General features: G+C 24.7%; 6 protein-coding genes across 9 annotated transcripts; 3 read left to right on the top strand and 3 right to left on the bottom strand.

The window, feature by feature from the left end:
• Positions 1-112: 112 nt before the first annotated feature.
• On the top strand, positions 113-2494 carry LOC100577561. Its single transcript, XM_003249860.4, has 3 exons — positions 113-540; positions 633-844; positions 941-2494. Exons 1-3 carry the CDS (start codon positions 256-258, stop codon positions 2085-2087), a joined length of 1644 nt encoding a protein of 547 aa, XP_003249908.1. The 5' UTR covers positions 113-255; the 3' UTR covers positions 2088-2494.
• Positions 2495-3112: 618 nt separating this feature from the next.
• On the bottom strand, positions 3113-5781 carry LOC724357. The gene is made up of 8 exons (XM_001120178.5): positions 5428-5781; positions 4859-5353; positions 4569-4777; positions 4406-4479; positions 4215-4326; positions 4092-4154; positions 3818-3975; positions 3113-3736 (listed from the first exon to the last, which is right to left on the bottom strand). The coding sequence occupies exons 1-8, from the start codon at positions 5609-5611 to the stop codon at positions 3604-3606; spliced, it is 1428 nt and encodes a 475-aa protein (XP_001120178.3). The 5' UTR covers positions 5612-5781; the 3' UTR covers positions 3113-3603.
• Positions 5465-7332, top strand: LOC724451 (FAD-linked sulfhydryl oxidase ALR). 3 transcript variants are annotated; one of them, XR_409181.3, is made up of 4 exons: positions 5729-5869; positions 6035-6226; positions 6478-6930; positions 7130-7332. XR_409181.3 is itself a non-coding variant. In XM_026443037.1 (3 exons), the coding sequence occupies exons 2-3, from the start codon at positions 6143-6145 to the stop codon at positions 6868-6870; spliced, it is 477 nt and encodes a 158-aa protein (XP_026298822.1). In that variant the 5' UTR covers positions 5465-5707; positions 6035-6142; the 3' UTR covers positions 6871-6939. The 3 variants fall into 3 exon arrangements, 2 of the variants coding, with proteins under 2 accessions (XP_026298822.1, XP_001120016.1); XM_026443037.1 differs by lacking the exons at positions 5729-5869; positions 7130-7332 and adding an exon at positions 5465-5707 and having other exon boundaries at positions 6478-6939; XM_001120016.5 differs by lacking the exon at positions 7130-7332 and having other exon boundaries at positions 6478-6939.
• On the bottom strand, positions 7101-9750 carry LOC100577252 (transmembrane protein 145). 2 transcript variants are annotated; one of them, XM_006561670.3, is made up of 4 exons: positions 9610-9750; positions 8182-8605; positions 7527-8116; positions 7101-7413 (listed from the first exon to the last, which is right to left on the bottom strand). In XM_006561670.3, exons 1-4 carry the CDS (start codon positions 9658-9660, stop codon positions 7144-7146), a joined length of 1335 nt encoding a protein of 444 aa, XP_006561733.1. In that variant the 5' UTR covers positions 9661-9750; the 3' UTR covers positions 7101-7143. The 2 variants fall into 2 exon arrangements, with proteins under 2 accessions (XP_006561733.1, XP_016769495.1); XM_016914006.2 differs by lacking the exon at positions 9610-9750 and adding an exon at positions 9449-9603.
• Positions 9751-10296: 546 nt separating this feature from the next.
• LOC724267 (ribosomal RNA-processing protein 7 homolog A) lies at positions 10297-11642 on the top strand. Its single transcript, XM_001120059.5, has 4 exons — positions 10297-10673; positions 10753-11085; positions 11168-11473; positions 11557-11642. Exons 1-4 carry the CDS (start codon positions 10631-10633, stop codon positions 11640-11642), a joined length of 768 nt encoding a protein of 255 aa, XP_001120059.3. The 5' UTR covers positions 10297-10630.
• LOC409262 (uncharacterized protein C7orf26 homolog) lies at positions 11637-13245 on the bottom strand. The gene is made up of 4 exons (XM_392783.5): positions 13052-13245; positions 12346-12967; positions 11985-12274; positions 11637-11912 (listed from the first exon to the last, which is right to left on the bottom strand). The coding sequence occupies exons 1-4, from the start codon at positions 13128-13130 to the stop codon at positions 11824-11826; spliced, it is 1080 nt and encodes a 359-aa protein (XP_392783.4). The 5' UTR covers positions 13131-13245; the 3' UTR covers positions 11637-11823.
• Between the last annotated feature and the right edge of the window lie 190 nt (positions 13246-13435).

The raw sequence follows: 13435 nt of genomic DNA, 5'->3' as shown, positions 1-13435 counted from the left end.
ATTTCTATCAATTGTTTATAAAATTATCATTATATTAAAATATTTCAAATTTTCAAGATAGAAAAATTTAATTAGTAAAATTTCATATTTCAATTATAAAAATTTTAATAATAATTTAATAAAAAACAGGATGGTGTTGTAATGCAAAAAATTATAAACAAATGCACCTATCTTTGAATTGATTGAACATTGAATTAGCCATTTAACGGCGGTAGTTTGTATACATGTTTAAGTGTCGCGAAAAAATAACCTCTAATGGAAAAAATTAAACCCGTACAAAATAATATATCAAAATGTATCAAAACTATCTGTCCATCACCGGAGCAACTTAGCATAATAACGAATAATATAAAATGCGAAAAATGTGGACTCGTATTTAAAAATGAACCGCGATATCGGTTACATGATCTTAAAGTACATCAGCGTAAAAATTTAGATAAAGCAATAAAAGAAAATGTACAGTATCATTGTCCGGTAGAATCTTGTATTTATGCTCCAAAAGCAGAAAGACATTTTAGTACTATGAAATATCTTAAACAGGTTAGTGTTATCATAAAAAAATATCTTTTATCATCTTTTATTAAATATTTCAATTATGATATAAAATTTAATATTTTAATGTATATATTTAGCATTATCTTAAAGTACATGCAAAAAAAACGCATGCATGTACTCGTTGTGATAAAAGCTTTTCTACTGAAGCAGCAAAGGAAGGACATATGAGAATATGTGGAATTGAATTCGTATGTTCTTGTTTAAAAACTTACACTTCTTATGAAGCCTTGCTTACACATGCAAAACGATCATTACATACTATAGATGATAAATATAAAAATTTTTTAAGGTAAATTAATCATCAAAAATAAATATTTTAATATTTTATTTTTGTATACATATAAATATAATCAGTATCAATTTATATTAATCAATAATTTTATAGACGCACAAATTCTAAAGCAATGAGATTGATTTTACCAACTAGTCAAACAGAAATAAATAAATTAATTACAATACTACCAACAAATCAAAATGAAAATAGAATATCAGATAATAATGGTTCCATACAGAAATTAACATTAGATATTGGTATACAAACTGATGAATATAAAAAGAATAAAAGAATATCAAGTCCATTAAAACATATTAACAATAGTTATTATCATAATGGAAAACGTGGAATATCTAAACAAACGCAGACAAGTATTTTCCAAAAAGTTAAACAAAATGTAATATCCATGGAAACACAAACTACACAAGCTTCACAAGCATTTAAAAATGCATTGAAACTTCAGAAACATAGAAGAAATTCTGTATCTCAAAATTCTGATTATACACTGTTAAAGGAAGACCTTAATCTTGGCAATTTTACAGCTACAAATTTATTTCCTGGTAGTCCATTACCACTTCGTCATGATGATGGATTACAAGATTTTTGGGAAGAAAAGAGTACATCAGGTACTCAAACAATACCTGAAAAAGACATGTTTGAAGTTCTAAATGATAATGTTACTCAAACAGAATTTGAAACATTTTATGAACATAGTACAAATCCATTAATGCAGTGTACTCCAAAAAGTACAGTTGCTTTAATGACTTTACCTTATGTTGAAGAAACATCAAATGTTGAAGGATATTCCTTTGTATCTTCAGATAGTATATCACGATCAGATCCCATGCTTACAGACAAAACTTTTGATGACAAATTTAGCAGTATAGAAACTCAAACAGAACAAGCTTATTCATTTTTTGATTCAGATCCTTTAACTAGATCATTTGCTTTAAGTTCTATTGAAACACAAACTACAAATAATATTGATAACATGGAACAACTATTATACAGTAATACATGCACGCAAACTTGCGATGAAATACTACCGACTGATCTAGGATTATCTAATATTCAAACACAAACACCTTGGACTCAACTCGAAGATACTACTGTTTCTGCTGAAACACAAACAAAATCTTTGATATGTGAAACAGGTTGCAATATTTCAATAGGTGCATGTCGTTCATGGTTGAGTACTCAAACTAGTCATACTGAAACACAAACTGATTTACTTAGTATTTTTGAAAGTCTTCAATAATAAAGTATTTAATTTTTGTGCAAATGGTGATATAACAATTGATATTTAAATAATTTGCATTTGGTATTGTAAAATAAGACTAATTTTTCATATTGTTATTTAGTACTTTGGTATTTTTTATATTTTATTACAAACTAATTATATGTATTTAAGTTCCTGTATATGTGCAATTTGTTAATGAAATATTACGTGCATTGATTGAGAACTGCATTTTCTTAAAAAGAATGTTTTAAATTTACTGTATTATACAGTATCCACACTGCCATAATTTTAAAATATGTATTGTTTATACATATTGTTTATATGTTTCCAGAATAAAATTATACACATTGCAGGCAATGTAGTTACATGTAACTTATTAAAATATTAATTTAAGATTCTCATAATGGAAAAAATATTATTAATTTTCAATTTAAATTTTAAGGGGGCAAATAAGCCTTGAAATTTTTTTTTATAAATCAAACGCAATCTAATTTAAATAAATAATTAAATTAATGAATTTAATGAAAAGGTATTTGAGATAATAATAATCAAATTATTGCAGCTCAAAATAAATTATTAATATAAAATTGATAATAAAATATTTTTATAAATATTGATCCACAAGTTTTAAAATGTTTATGATTGTTAATGTATTATGAAGACATAAAATATTTTGTTATTATATTATAAATATATGATTTTTAACTTTTAATGTATTTAATAGATGTATGATTTTTAGATTTAAATATTTGTAATCATTCGTATACCAACTTTCGTACAAAGGCAATTTTCAAAAATTTAATTTCTTTGTATATATATGTATTATTATTATACATTGTTTAGAAAAACATTTGTTAATCGTAATTACAATCTTATTCATTAGGAGATTCATGTTTCTGAGACTCAAGAGTCATGTACCCCCTTAAATAGAAAAATACATGAAGAATCTTATTTTGCTTTAAATGTAATTGTTTAACTGATAGTTTCAACATTTACAAAGAAATTGAACATGTAATCTGAAACTGTACACGTAACATTGTTACAATAACTATTAAAATATTGTTTTTTTCTTTTTTTTTTTTTTTTTTTTAATAACTGTTGGAATTATGTACTGAATCCCAACTAGTGCTTTACGTTATGGCTTCACGTCAAAACATACATATAAAAGTTAAAATCAGTTTTTTTGCTTGGAGTCGCATCGTGATAAATCACATTTAAGCTATTATTTTATCCATGTTTGTTGCTATGGATTAAAATTACATTTAAAAGGATATGCTTTGCCAAAATGGGTGATCTATAATACACCTAGAATTGTTATGTAAGTCAAAATTGAAGAGCTATTATTAATATATAAAGATACAACAAACATGATGTAAATATCGTGTTTTTCAATCGAATCAAATCACTAATCGACTCCAAAATGAGTACTCAACGCAATTGCGTGAGTTCAAGGAACTTTTTAGCACAGGCTGGGATACATGTCATAGAAGTCAAATAAGGGTAATATGCAGAAAAAGAAGTACACAAGAATGTATTAAAGTGCAGGACCAGCAGCATTATCTTCATCAAAATCTGGTAGAAAATCTTTGGTCCGGTCTTCTATCCTATCCACATTTTCAAGTGCTGAAGCTAGTACTCTTAAATTGTCCACACCAGACATTAATTGTCTATAAATTTTAAATTTATATATTATATTATAAATTATATAATTTAGGATTTGATTTTCAAAATCAAATATCAATCTTTACCTCAAGGAAACTTCAGCTGATGAAGCAGCATGTCTTAAATCACCAGCTAGCCTTCTTACTGTTTGATCTATATTTGAAGAACTATATTCATTTCTATTTCCTGCCGCAATTCCAGTTCTAAGTTCTTTGTTTTCTAATCGGAGTAACGATATTTCCGTCTGAATTGAGATTATATTTTATCATTTTATAATTAAATACAAAATAAATATAACATATATATATATATATATATATATATATATATATTTGAAAAATGATAAAAATTTATACTAACTGTTAAAGATTTAATTTCTTTTTTCATTGATGAAATAGTACTTTCTGCATTTACCGCTCTTTTCTATAAAAAGAGTTATAATTATGAACATTGATTAAATATAAAAAATAGTCTTATACTCACTGTACTACGTTTTAAATTATCCTCAACTTGTTCCATGGCTTTTTCAAGATGAATTGTTTCTTCATGATCTACTTCTTTTTTAGATGCCAATTCTAATTCTAATAATTGAATTCTGTAATAAACATGTATACATAATAATAACATACAAATAAGAGAATATATTCTATTATTAAAAGACTTAAAAAATTTACCTCTGTGATTTTTCATTAATTAGTTTTTGAGCTAATTCTAACTCCTGTCGTAATCTTTCATTTTCCAACAATAACTAAAAAATATACTTATAATGTTATAATTATAAATATTACAATGAATATTATAATTTATAATATATATAATATTTAATTTCATTCATACCCTCCTTTCTGTGGATTCTATACTATTTGGTATAGATCCAGATTCTGTTGATAATGTTGTTCTATTATGAATAGGACCATCATTTAAAAAATCTGGTAAAGATTTTGGAACATTTGCTTCATTTGTTCCTGAGTGAGAACAGTCTCTTACTGCAACATTTGATTCAGGATCAGGTTCAGTTGTAGATACTGGTAAATCTAATGGAAATCCTAAATAATGAAAGATTATAAATAAAAAATTTAAATTTATAAAAATTACTTAAACCATATAACAATATATCATTTAAATACCTAATGGCTCAGGATTTTCAGTAGGTCCTATATTAGATCTAACAAAAACAGGTAAATTTAAATGAGAGGAACAACTTGTATTTGGTACAGATCGATTTCTTTGAAGTATTGCTTTGTCCAAATTTCCAGTTAAATCAAAAGAAAGATCACATGAAGTACTAGACTCATTTTTCTTTGATTCATTTCTGAGTCGAGTTTGTCTTTGTTCTACACTGTTTAATGCAAAATCAGGAAGATTATCTACATCTGAGATAGTTTGTTGTTTGGGCTCATGATTTAGATAATATTGCTCTACAACCAAGTGGTCTTGTACAAAATCAGGTAATTCTGTTGGATTACGAGAATAAACAGTAGAACCTTTTTCTAAATTATATGGTGTTGGAGAAGTATAAACTTTTGGACGAGCTCCAGCATTCTGATAATTTACTTGTGAGCCGTTTTTTAGAAAATGCTTAAAACTAAAAGGATTTTCTTCGATTCTTGATGTATTTTGTCCTGTGAAAAATTAAAAAACAAGAAATATTAATTATTAGCTTAATTTTATTAATAAATAGTAGGTTAAATCTAACCTGTTTGGGATTCTGTTCCAGCACGATTCCTAGCAAAGTATTCTTTCGATGTGTTTCTACAACTCCGACATCCCGTTGTTACCTCTTCTTCAGAAGATGAAGATGATGAAAATATGATATTACGCCTTGGATATTTTGGTACGGATCGAGACGAATCATTACTTTTTTTACGATTCGCCATCATCTATGCAGAAGATCAACTTTACCGACAATCGTATCATTTGCGGTGCAGTCAAAACTGCACTTAACATTTGTCATTCGCTGACTGCAATCAGGTCAGGTTAGTTGTACGCAATTTTTTCTTCTTTTTCATCACTCAACGTGAATGTAGGAACAGTGTATGTTTTGAGCTTTTCTCTCCATATCTTTTGTGTTTCGTAACACTATAACGTTATTATTACATTTCTTGACTGAAATGAGTCGCAAGTTGTTATATATAAAGGTATTTATTTACATATATGTTATATATCAATAGGTATTTAAAAAAAATTAGTTAATAAAAAATTATAATGAATTTGAATAATCGTGATTTAATAAATATTTATTATTAAATCGAATATGATGTGATATAATGTGAAATATTTATGTTAGTTTTTCAATATAACAGGTGAACGAATCACTTTCATAAAAGAGGTTATCCTCCACGTGAAGATATTGTTAATTACAACAATTTTTAAACATATCTACGAATGTATACTTCGACTTTAGCAATAGAATGTCTAACGAAAAACCTTGTCGTGCATGTATGGATTTTAAATCATGGGCAAAAAGTCAAAGAAAGACTTTGGAATCCGAAAAGGTATGAGAAAATAAAAATATCTATCATTCTGTCACAATTTCTTTTTTTAATAAAAAGAATTGTTTCTAATTTCATATTTATGTTATATTATGTTATATTAAAAAATATTGCATCATTATATAAACATTATTCTAAATTAATAATAATTTAAGTTGTATAATAAATATTAAATATTTTAAAAAATCAAAAATATTACAATTAGATTATTCAATTCACATAATAAAATTCTCAAATATATCTCATTTTGCCAGGAATCTGAGGAAAAGAAGAAGAAAAGTCCATCTGTAAATAAAGTTAAACGTAATGATTGTCCATTAGATAAAGATGAATTAGGTTCAGTAACATGGTCATTTTTACATACTATGGCAGCATATTATCCTAATAATCCAAGTGAAGAACAAAAGTCAGATATGAAACAGTTTTTTCATATATTTTCTAAATTTTATCCTTGCAATGTATGTGCAGAAGATTTACAGGAACAATTAAAACATTCCCCACCAGAAACTAATTCACAGGAACAGTTGAGCCAATGGCTTTGTAAGATACATAATGAGGTAAATAGAAAACTTGGAAAACCAGAATTTGATTGTAAACTTGTTGATCAAAAATGGAAATATGGTTGGCTTGATGGTTCATGTGATTGATGATCACTAATTATAATTGTAAATTTTGTAATGAAACCTATATGTGATATAAAACATCATGTAAGTTAATTATTGTAAATACTTTTGTTAGAGTTGCTATAATAGTTAAAATATTAGTATTATATATAAATTATTATTTACTAATTGTCTAATTAACTAATTATTAAATATAATATTCTTTGTTAATTATAAATATTAAAGAAAATAATAAAAAGAGAATCATTGTACAATTATAATTACATAGGTCATATATTTTAAGGTATATGCTTATTATTAAGATTGTAAAATAGATGGTGTTAAATGTGAAATAGTGAATGCAGAACTTGCTGTTCTAATATTGGGTTCATAACTGTGATCTTGTCCTTCACCACCAATTGGCATAACTTGACATGTTCTGATATGAAATGGAAAACGTTTATTAGCCATAGATGGCCTAGTGATATATAAAAATACTATATGCCCCATAAAAACAGTCCATAATGAACAGCCTTTAGCAACACTTTCTCTTATCCATTCATCTACTAATAAAGTAATACAGAGTACCTATAAAATCATAAATATGCTTTTACATATTGAAGAATAAATAAATTCTTTACAAATATTTTATTACATAATATTTTGTTATGTATAGAATCAAATGTATATTTTTTATGTACCGTTAATGGATGACATAAAAACCATGCTGATCCCAATGAAAATAATGAACCATAAAAGTGAAGTTTTGTTGACATTTTTCTAACAGTCTTAAAACAACGAAGAGAAAATATAATCCATGCAATCAACTTTAATATTATTAATCCATAGCCTGGTGGTGACTCATAAATATACAATACCAATCCAGGATCAAAGATATCAGATTGATAAATATACAATGAAAATTGACAAAAAGAAATCAAGCAAATAAAACATACAAGCCATCGAATTTGTTTTGATGTTAAAACACTTTTAGTTACTGTAAAACCAAGTGCTAGTAATAACATAAGTACAGTATATAAAATATCTGAACATGCTTCTAATAGTTGACCAAATAAAGAAGCACTTTCTATTGATATTCCTCTCAAACCAAGATTTATATAACTATAAATTTCAAATAATACTCCCACTAATTGACAAAGTAATGAAGCCATAAATATTTTATAAGATATATGTAATAATCTTCTTGCTCTTAGTTGCATAGCTAAATAAAAACTTAATATTACAAGTATCACATAAATAAAAGCAATAATTAATAATTCTGGCAGTATATCTGAAAAAAAAATGGATTTAAGTAAATAATAATAAATAATTTTAAATTAAGAAAATGTTACTTACAAAATTCATCTGCTGAAAAGTGTTCTTTCCAGAAATTCTCATGTGGTGCATTTGTTAACGATATCCAATATGAGATATTTAATCCGCTTTTTGAAGAACAATCTGCTAATGCAATGAACCACCATCTTGGACGAGATGATCGAAATCTACGATTACTGGAACATCGTATTATAGCATCTTTTTCGATGCATCCCGATTCTTCAAATGTTACTGTAGATAGTGGTATTATTTGACCAATTCCATGCCAAAGTATAGATTCTTTTTCAATGCATGTTTTATTTGAAGGATAAATGCTTGGCCATTGATCAGGTGCATCATAATATAATAATATTTTTAAATCTTTTTCTCCCCCTCCTAATTCAAATTTATATCGAAATATACCTTGTTCCGTTAAGAAGCAAAATCTTGCTAAAAATGCCCAATTCTAAAAAGAGAATTATTTTTTCAGTAATATATGGAAAATTTTATTGTTTTTTATAAACAAGATAATAGCATATTTTTTATATTTACAATATATTTGGGTATATTGAGTGAAAGTAAATCCGTAATTTTTTAAATGATACGGGACCTGTATAAAAATAAAATAATAATTATCATCGTGCGTTATCAAAGTGTTAAAGACATTCTATATGATGTAAATAATGATGTAAATAATTTATAAGAGGACATCAATATTTCAAACGAAAAATTAATCATTAATCTCAAAAATTAATCTTTATACATTTAAATTACACTGAATGTGCAATATAGCCTCAATGAGAAATATATTTTTATTGCAAATATAATGAAATATAAATTATTTTATTTATCCCTGATTTTGTATTGGCATTGAAAATTATTATAATTGAAATGATAATATATATATATATATATATAATTCTAATTAAAAAATTAAATTATTTTTCATTTTCAAACATATTGCAAAAATAAAAAATTGACATATGCTATTATATTAATTATAAAAAATTTTAAAAATATAAAAAATTTTTCTTCTCTTTTGTTTATTTTTTTAAAAGATATTAGTTTATAATTATATATAGTTTATAATAATAGGAATATTTTATATAATATATGTAATATAATATTTTTATTTAATTAAAATTAAATATAATTATAACATATTTTATATTAAATACAATTAATACATATTTTTAAAAAAATATATATGTATTTATTATTTTTTTAAAATTAATATTAATGATATTGTAAAATAGATTCAAAGATTTTTAGATAAAATTTAAAAGATTTAAAAAAATATTTTTAGTACTTCACGTGTTATAAGTTGTCCTTGAAGAATTTTATTCTCTGAATATGTTAATAAATATTGAAATATTATGAAAAAGAATGACAATATGTTAAACATAGTTGACACACGATTGTACAATTTTCCTGAATTGAAATGGTATCTACATATCTGCAACATGTTACCTTGCTGTTTTTCTCATGATCAATATTTCGTAGCCATTTAGAACTATGCATTTCAATTAATATATTGATATTTATATTGAGATATAAACATTTAATATAAATTTAGAGAAAAAAATTTTTGATAAAAGAAATATTAAAATTTAATAGCATAAGTAAATTTGAGTTTCCGAATCGTAATTCAGAAATTAGAATTGATTTATCGTTTAATATATACTTTTTATGACCTTGATATTTTTTTTTCAAATAATATGATGGTAATAAAATATAATAAAACAATATTTATAACATTTATATATACACATAAATAAAATTAGGTAAAATTAGGTGAAATTCAAATAGTATTATATATATTTTTAAAAAGAAAGTATTATTAAACGTTTAAAATTTATTAAAATTTAATAAAATATAATTTATAAGCATATGCAAATATAAAAAAATAATTATTATTTAATATTATGTTAATTAATATATATTACTTTTTTATATATTACATATACATTAATTTTTTCAACATTTCCGATTAAATATCGATGTATTATGTATATATGTTATTCAGTATATATAAATAGTGTAATAACTTTAAAATATATTAATATAATGTAATTATTTCTTAAAAATGTAGTATGATTAATTTTGTGTTTGTATTTTGTTTATTGTTCATAATTTCATTCATTGATGTACATACATATGTGTAATTATTTATATTTATTTACTCAGTCAATATACATGAGCTCACAGTTACCGAATGAGCGTGATATGCTATTTGTAAAGAAATTGAATAGCTTTTAACAGAAGGGATAGTATGTACTACTGTGCACGTGAAAGAATAAAAGTAGAAGTGTAGTATATTATGTATATATTAGCTAGTAAATGTATATATTTATTAAATTGATTTCTATTACAACATATATATATATGTGTGTGTTGTGTGTGCGTGTATGTATGTTAAAAAATTCAATACTATTAAAAATATAAAAATTATTAATTTTCATTAATTTCAATAGAGGTTATAAATAACGAAATGATTATGATAAATAAAAAAAATAATCTTAAGGGTTTTAAGAGTAAGTATATAATGATTTTTTTTAATAAGAACTATATTTATTTCTGAATAAATTTCAATATGATTCTTTAATTTTTTAGCAATGTGGATTCGATTTAATGAAGAAACTACTGACAAACATCAAATATTTTTTAAAGAACACTCGATTAGAAATCAGGAACCAGAACATCCTAGAGGAAGGACATTATTTATGTTAAATATTCCTCCTTATGTTACATCTGAAAATTTAAAGAGAATATTTGGTGATTTGTGTGGAATTGTTTCTAATGTTTATTTTATAATTTCTAAGGGATTCAAAACAGCATATATAATTTTTGAAAATGAATCTGATTTAGAGAAAGCATTAGAAATTTCTGATGACTACATAGTAACATTAAATGATGGGAATAATTTTTGTTTAACAGGAATAAGAAGTAAGTTAAACGAATTATATATGGATTTCTTTGGATAAAATATTTTATTTATTAAAATATCTTATTTTAATTAATTATATAGAATGGTGTATTGAATATAACCGTTCTGTATGCAATGAAAAAAAAATGAAAGAGGAAATTGAAACTTATATGCAAAATTATGATAAAAAAATTGCTGAGAAAATAATAAAAGAAAAAATGATGGAGGAAGAAGTACAAAATAATGATGGTTGGGTAACTGTAACAGGACGAAAGAAAAGAGGACAATTTGCACTTTCCAGAAAAGAATCTACAATTAATAAAGTGCAACATAAAGAAGAACAAAAAAATAAGAAAAAACAATTACTTAACTTTTATACTTTTCAAATTCGTGAGAGTAAAAAACAGAGTAAGTTTTATATCATATTGATTTTAATATATATGCTTATAAGATTTTGATATTTAGAATATAATTAATTTTTTTTTTTACAGATTTGGCAGAGTTAAGAAAGAAATTTGAATTAGATAAAAAAAGATTACGAGATTTAAAATTAAAAAGAACATTTAAACCATTTTAACTTTTTATGTATAATATAAAATATATTTGATATTTTCATAAAATAATATACATATCAACTTAATCATATAAACGTTAAATAGATATTTATTACTTTGTTTACATTTATATTATGACATTGTATATTAAATTTAAATTTATTTACAATTCCATAATGAAAATAATAATAGAAATTATATTTATTAAGCAGCTTTGGATGCATAAGTTTGTAATGTCCATTCAATTAAAAAATGTTGATATGATAGAGGTTGTAACAAAGCCAATAACTCTTCTGTAAAAAAAATATAAATAAGTTAATTTTTAATTAAAAATTAATTTTGTAATAAAGAATTATAATATATACGTTTGTTTCCATAAATACAATTTGCAGACATAGCTGCACTAACAGCTTGAGCAAGGCGTTCCATAGCTAAATCATGTGAAGTAGAATGAGATTGTAAATTAGTTGTTAAAGTTCGAGCAGTAGCTGCAAAATGTTGTGCGGATATTGCATGTTTATTATTTCCACTATTTTTTAATCTTAATACTGAATCCATAAGCAGTTGTTGAATTTTAGAATATAATTTTTTTTGTTCCTCTGAATATTCTGTATTTTCTATAGTATTTGAACGTACAGGTGATAAAATGCACCATCTAAAAAATGCAAAATTCAAAATATAAATTTTTTATATTTAATTATGCAAAAAAATGGTTGTTTGAATTACCTAAATAAACCTGCAATTGGTGTTATTGGTGTCATTGGAATTCCACCAGTTGGTAAAGCAGGATTATCCATCAAAGGAGTTAATAATAAGCTTGGGTTTTCATCTATCCATTCTCCTACCAATCTGAGCAGTTCCGTAGGTGGATCTTTGTCTTCATAAACTTCACCTATTGCCGTTAGTAAGTTGGCAGTGAAATGTGATGCAAGAACAGGAAGCTGCTTCAACTTGTCAATAGATTTTGGAGTAAGGACAAAATAGTCATTAAGTACATGCCTTGCTAATCCTACACTTTGTGATGAAGTAGATCCTAATTGTTGCATCCAAATTCCAGTTGCATTCAAGACTGCTTTATTTTGAGTTGCAATGGATAAAGATACTAAATTGCCTAAGATTTTATATCTGGGACTATCTGCAGGAAAAAGAGATAAAAAAACTGCATTGCGCACAGCAGCACTTCCTCCAGGACTTTGAAAAAAATCGCTTAGAACTTCTATTAATTGTAACTCTTGTATTGCTATTGTCAAGTTACGTTTTTTTCGTCTTTCTATTTCTCCAAATACAAATTCTGATATTAAATCCAATTGTAAATCCATTTGTTTCCCAGGTCTGCTGCATAATATCTCTTCATAAAATAGCAATATAATAATAAAAAAGATGATAAAAATTATTAGACTTATAACCTAACCTATGTTAACTAGTATATTACCAATTTTGCATAATGCTTCTCTAGCGCAATAAGGAAAATCTAATTTACGTAAACTTTGTTTTATATCATTCCCTGCCATTAATGTATATATACTACTATAATATGTGCATACATTTAAAAGAAATTACTTTTCATTACACAACAAGCCAGATTATCAAAACATTGAATGTATTTATTAAAGTCATACTTCCGCATTTTCATGAATGCGATATGTTTTCTTTTATTAATGAAAAATGCATATTGATTGGTTCTTTTCATTCATTTGAATTTATGTTATTAAATATCCAATAAACATGCAGTGTTAAATTTGCATATTATAAAGCGCGAAAAAGAAAAATTTATTAATTTATTAAATTTATATATTGTTTGTATACAGAGTCCCAT

Source organism: Apis mellifera, linkage group LG9 (assembly GCF_003254395.2).
Source record: "Apis mellifera strain DH4 linkage group LG9, Amel_HAv3.1, whole genome shotgun sequence".
Classification (NCBI taxonomy): domain Eukaryota; kingdom Metazoa; phylum Arthropoda; class Insecta; order Hymenoptera; family Apidae; genus Apis; species Apis mellifera.
This window is presented reverse-complemented; position numbering and strand designations above follow the sequence as displayed.